At 42.7% G+C, this 6,616-nt stretch overlaps 1 protein-coding gene across 1 annotated transcript in view; it reads right to left on the bottom strand.

Moving 5' to 3' along the window:
* Positions 1 to 5,094: 5,094 nt before the first annotated feature.
* Positions 5,095 to 6,616, bottom strand: part of MYZAP (myocardial zonula adherens protein) — a 99,700-nt gene continuing 98,178 nt past the window's right edge. Inside the window, exon 13 of the mRNA XM_053594288.1 lies at positions 5,095 to 6,077. Within this exon, the coding sequence (XP_053450263.1) occupies positions 5,981 to 6,077 (97 nt within the window). The 3' untranslated portion in view covers positions 5,095 to 5,980. The remainder of the gene's footprint in view (positions 6,078 to 6,616) is intronic.

The following is a 6,616-nucleotide window of genomic DNA, read 5'->3' as shown; positions in this document are numbered from 1 at the left end:
GTTCCATATCTTATTTTAAGGTTGGGCTACCAAGTGACCAGTTAAGTTTTTTTCAGTCTGAGTGTGCTTTGTTTAGAAGGTGGCAAATTAAGAGGAAAGGGGAGAATTAAAATATTTGCAAGATGTCATTAATCTCCAGCAAGAGCATACCGTTGTTTTCTTACTCCCCCCTTCCCTTCATTTCAGAAGTAATCCAGCTTTCTGTTATTTGGCTCAGAAAAGTCTTAAATCTGTAACAAGAGAGTAACTTCCTGTTCTCAAGAGTATGGCTGCCAAAGAAAACATTTACAAGAAAAGTCCCAGGGCCAAAAAATTGCCTACTAATTATTTCTCGACCCCCCTCCCACCCCTGATTCAGGAAGGTGAATCCTGTAAACTCTTTGTTAAAACCTGAAGAATTAAGAGAAAACCCTCAACAACCGTTTGCCATGTATTTATATTTTATTATATTCGAATTACATCAGTTTTATGGCCCTTGGGCACAAATGAATGTTTCTTATAATATTTTGTTCGGAATTCCACAAAGATTATACTATACCTTTATCAAAATACATTACAGAAGATTTTGCTGGTACTTTCCAACTGAGGAAGAGGAAAGCAGCCCCTGATTTCCAAAAGCTGACCTAGTGCTTACTGACCAGGAGTCCTCAGGGCTGCTCCGAGCTGGCCTGACACGGCAAGGTCATGACGTTATCCTTGGTAGTCTGTCCATTTAATGCAATCCCAATCCAAATCCCAACCATCCTTTTGTAGACATCAGCAGATTTGTAAAATTCATATAGAAATGCAAAGGACCTAGACTAGCCAAAACGACTTTGAAAAAGAAAAAAAAAATAGGAGAGCATATACAACCTGACTGCATGGGCTACCCTAACACTATAGCCATCAAGACAGCATGGTATTGGTTTCAAGACAGGCAACTCAATAAATATAACAGTAGAGAGAGTGTAGAAATAGATTTGTTCATACATGACCAATTGATTTTCAACAAAGGTCCAAAAGCAATTCAGTGGAAAATAGGTAGTCTTTTCAAAAAATGGTGCTAAAACAATTGTATATCCATATGTAAAAAACAAAACACTATATACTTCACACCCTAAATTAGCTAATCCTGCCTAACAAATTACCCTAAACTTTAGCAGCAGTCTCCCTCCAGTCTCTTTGCCTCTGGCTTCTCTTTATAGAAATGCATCTTTAGTTTCCCTTTTGGGCCTTTCCTTCCCTGACAAAGTCAGATAGATTATTCTCAAATTCACATATAAGGAAAAGGACATGCAGTTTATGTGGTCTCCTATTCATCCAGCCACATTTCCCCCAACCTATTTTTCTAGTGCACCATCCTGTTCCCTGCTATTCATTCAATGCAATACATATACTAGTATTCACTAATATTCTGTGTCTCATAAGAGGAATTCCTTGGGTTGGCAAATATCCTTGGTGTAATACCCCCTTCCAGGAATTACTAGTAATATTAACAGATATCAGTTATTGGCATGTCTCTGATGCAATGCTGGGAAACACGTATCCCTGCTATCAGGGGATCTGCACAGCACTCTAATGCAGGGGGGTGTAATGCCATTTACTTTACAGGCAAAGCTGCACACTGTGTGTGGAGACTCAGAGCACTGCAGTGACCTGACCAGTGTGATTCGTGGCCGACCTGGGACCGGCCAGGCCTCCCACCTGTGTTCTAAAGTCAGATCAGTCTGGGTGGTTTTGTACAACTGGCACATCTCTTTGAGTTGCAATTTCCTCATCTACAAAATGGTGATACTATGAGTAACATCTTCCGGGCAGGGCTGTTGTAAAGGCTCCGTGGATGCATGCTGCATCCAGCTTGGTACCCCTGGTCTCCTCCGCTTCCTGCCACCGCCTGCCAGGCTCTCTCTGGAATACTTTTCAGTTGTAGATTTCTTCTTGCTCACCAAGGCTGGGAATGGATTTTCCCTAAAGATTAGGGGTGTCCCTGTCCCTGAGGAGCTTATGTCACTGGAGAGACAGGACATGGATGTGATGATCAGTAGTGAGAAGTAAGAATAAAGAGGGACAAAATTCAGTGCTGCTGGGATTCAGAGATGGGAAAAATCAGGAGGAGCAGGGCTGATGGGAAAGATGTTGGAGAGCATGAGGGTCTTGAGGCGCACACTTTCATCTTCCCAGCACCTGGTACGTGCTGGTTGAACTGAACTGAGCCTCTGAGTCTGGGTGTCAGCTCATGAATAGCACCATCAATGTGTCCTGAGCCAGGGCAGGAAGGAATCCAACCCTTCCTCTCACCCCCACTCCTTGCCCTGGTGACCTCTCTAGAGTTCCTGGAGCAGGCAAATGGCCTTCACAGGGGAGGAGGTGGGTGCTCAGAGCAACATGTGGACCCACTCAGGGCTCATCGTTGGTGGACATACCCTCCAGGCGCTTCTGAAAAGCTGGTCCTCTCCCCAAGGCTATCCCTGAAATATGGTCAAACCCATCTCAGTGGCTTGAGTTTTTTCTGTCTCCACAACTGGCTCTTGATCTTGGCTCACAGAGCATCAGGTCCTCCATGAGGCCTGGATCCTTAGGGACACTTGCTCCATCCTGTTTCCTGTCAGCTGTCCAGGCACCTCTGGGCCCTAGTGACACCTCCAGGCCGCCAGCACACACCTGCATGTTTCTTGAGCTCTGGTTTCTGAAAGCAATACCCCATAGGAACTTTTTTCACTGCCTGTCTCGGGGGAGGTCTGCCTAAATCAAGCGACTTTATGCACTCCACTTCTCATTTCCCATGTTGGCAAAGGTGTCAAAAAAGACATTCTCAGCCTGACAGAGAGTTTCAACAAATACAGATTTCCACGGGCCAAATTGGACTAATATGCAGCAACTAGTATGCACACATTAGTTGCATAACTTCTGACCTGGAAATACCTTTTCCAGGAATTTATTCTGAGAAAACAATTAAGGAAATATACAAAGATGTGTGCACAAGATGGTTCATCAGAGGATTGCTTTAGAAAGAGTAAAGACAACCTCTACCTCCACAATTCCAACATTAGGTGATATGTTGAGTAAATTACAGTATTATCAAAACAATAGAAGCCAATTAACAATTCAGTGTTATAGATTATATAGTACGTGTATGTGTGCATATATGTAATGATCTGATATATAAAATAATCTTTATATATTCACATATATGATCATAATAAGCAAAACGTGGTTACAAAAGTACATATTGATAAGTGGTAGCATCTATTAAGTGCTTACTATGTGCCAAGCACTATTCTAAGAACTGCCCAGGGATTAACTCATTTACTCTGCACACCAAACCCGTTAGGAAAGAAGTGTCATTTTTTTCATCTTACAGGGGCTTTGCCAGCTTTGTGACTTACCCATGTGCACACTAGTGACTGAGCTCAGACAGTTGGACTCCTGAGTATTCCCGCATTCCTAAAAATCACATGACTCTGCTTCTCAGTGTAGGGTCATATTTGTTTAAAAAGCAAAACAAAATTAAGCAGGGTGTGCGTGTGTGTGTGTTAAGTATGGAAGGACTAGAAAGCAAATATTAATTGGAAGCATTATTATAGGATGTTATTTTTTTTTTTTTTTGTAGAGACAGAGTCTCACCTTATGGCCCTCAGCAGAGTGCCATGGCCTCACACAGCTCACAGCAACCTCCAACTCCTGGGCTTAAGCGATTCTCCTGCCTCAGCCTCCCGAGTAGCTGGGATGTTATTTTTAATTTAAAGAAAACCTTACATACACTGCTGCTTTTCATTTCCATGAGATAAATTTACTGTGTAATATTAGAGTTCATAGCCCTGATTGTGGGGAATATCCTTGCTCAGGAAGAGACTGATGAATGTCACTCTTTCAGATGAAGGGTTGGAGGCATGGGTCACTACAGTTGATTTTGACCAAGGATTATGTTTTAGTTTCTTTCAGTTTCCATCCATACAAGTTAGGACCTCTCTGCAATAGTCTCCCTGAACAGCTCAAATCATGTTTAGAATTTTCCATATGTTGAAGATATATTTTAAAATACAAAGCCCCTGGCATTCTTTACATTTAAAATTACTCAGTGTTTCTTTTTCTTACTTTGTTTTGAAAGGGAATGTGGAAGTGTTTGCAGAGCAGTTTTCCTGTCTGCCTTGATCTCATAAAACCAACATTCTTTAAGTCATCACCATTTCATTTACAAACTGCTTTCAGACTGGGCTCCCCAGAGGCCTGGGCTCTTAGCAGCCTCTGCCACTCTGAATCCAGCTTCCCTATCTCCTGTCCCTAAGGGCGGCCTTTTCACTAAATGCTCCTCCCAGGGTAACAGTGCTGTAGAAGAAGCTCCAGAATGACAGAGCGCTGCTCATGTGCCCAGCACCATGCCTGTCCCCTGTGGGAATTATCTGGACAGGTGCACATCAGCCTCTGGAGGAGGCGTGAGTTATTCTAGATTTTTAGAGGAAAAACCAATATCCAAAGAGCTCTGATGACTTGTCAGGGAGAATTTAAATAGAAATTTGGCACCAAAATGTGCATTTTTCTCTTTACACTTTCCTGACCCATTTTATCCAGTTAAGTTGCTTGCTTTTTTTTTTTTTCTTGCTGAAGTGAGTAGAGTAAAAGGTGGGGAGTTCAGGCAAAAAGAAGATACTTAAAAGTAATAACTATTTCCAGGTGGCGCCTGTGGCTCAAAGGAGTAGGGTGCCGGCCCCATATGCCAGAGGTGGTAGGTTCAAACCTAGCCCCGGCCAAAAACTGCAAAAAAAAATAAAAGTAGTAACTGTTTTTATATCTTATAATCATCAATGTACCTTACTCTTTTCAGAAGGTGAGTTAATTAAATCAATATCATGAATTAAAAAGACATGCACATACAGTCTAATGGCTTGTACATGTGTCTGTAGATTGTAGTGACCGAAGGATCACGAGATCTGACTTTCACACTCTGTAGATCGTAGTGACTGAAGGATCACGGGATCTGACTTTCACACTCTGTAGATCGTAGTGACTGAAGGATCACGGGATCTGACTTTCACACTCCTTCCAGAGCTTTATCAGCTCTTTATCCCTTCTACACCGTCATGGAAGGAACACAGAGACAACATTAGTAGAACAAAATATATGATATTTATTAAACATATGTGGGCACAGGTTATAATATCAAAGTAGAGCATGCTGAACAGATTACTTGTTTAACAAAACACCAGTTGGTACTGAAAACATTCAATGATTAAATTTCCACTCTTTAAAGTGATAAAGAAAAAAAAATCACAAGTTAAATAAATACAGTGATTTCATCTAGTCCAATAAAGGCATAAGGCACAAATTAAACCAGGGGATTAGCACATCAGAATGAAGCTTGCCTGGGCCACACAAGGCTCTCTCTAACCGTGGCTCCCACAGCCCTAACACAGATCCTCAGGGTCAAGAGGCACCTGCAAGCTGGGAGTCCTCTCCTCCAGGTTCAAGTTTTGCCAGGTTCAAGTTCTGCCCATGCTCCTCGTAGACAGGCTTGTCTGTCCAGAGAAACCCTGCCTCTAATACTTTTACGGGTAAACAAAACCTTCACACGACATCCAACATTCCTGGCCTGAATAACATGAAATTTCAAACTGATGCCCTTTCCTTCCCAACCAAAGTCTAGCAAAACAGAAAATAAATTGTGAGGGAATCTCCTGATAGGATTTCAGCGTCTACATGGAAAATGAATGGTGATGCAGCACAGTGGCGGACGCTGGCGGTGTGTTTGAAATGTGACCTCGCATCTCTCTCCCTCTCCCCCTCCCCACCTTCACTTTTCTTCCTGTCTCAGAAGTCGATCAGAACCGTGGCAATTTCCATCCTGCTTGCGCTGTGTACCAATTTCCATCCTGCTTGCGCTGTGTACCAATTTCCATCCTGCTTGCACTGTGTATGTAAGGAAACAACAGTCACCCTTTCCAGACTTCAAGCCACAGGGTTCCAGGGTCTCTGTCCTTCTGTGAAAAGTGCGCATCTCAAGTGCCTAAGTCAGAGTTTTCTTCGAGGTTAACTCCAGGACTCTTGTGTATGGGGTGTAATTCCTAGAAGGCATGACGATTTCACGAGTCCTGCCTGCTTGGCTGAGAAATGAGAAAAGGCAGATCAGGAAGATGAGACAAAACTTTCCAACTTCTTCACATGAAAAGGCAAACCTCGGAAATGGCCTTTAAACACTTAAAAAATAAAAAGGCTGTAATGATGCAGCCTTTGAATATTACAAAAGGGTCCTGCAATGGACTCAATTTTTATGTCCCCCAAATTCCTGTGTTATTATGCTAACACCCAAGGTAATGGCATTAGGAGGTAGGGCCTTTGGGCAGTGATTAGGTCAAGAGGGTGGAGCCCTCCTGAATGGAATTAGCGCCCTTATAAGAGACCTCAGAGAGATCTGGCATCCTTTCTGCCATGTGAGGACACAGAGAGACGATACCATCTGTGAACCAGAAAGTGGACCCTCACCAGACACTAAATCTGCTGGCACCCTGGTCTTAGACTTCCTGGTCTCCAAAGCTGTGAAAAATGAATTTCTGTTGTTTATAAGCCACCCAGCTTAGGGTATTTTGTCACAGCATCCTGAACAGACTTTGACAGAACCATTATTTTTAGCAACTTTTAAAGT

Source organism: Nycticebus coucang, chromosome 6, assembly GCF_027406575.1.
Source record: "Nycticebus coucang isolate mNycCou1 chromosome 6, mNycCou1.pri, whole genome shotgun sequence".
In the NCBI taxonomy this organism is placed as follows: Eukaryota; Metazoa; Chordata; class Mammalia; order Primates; family Lorisidae; genus Nycticebus; species Nycticebus coucang.
This window is presented reverse-complemented; position numbering and strand designations above follow the sequence as displayed.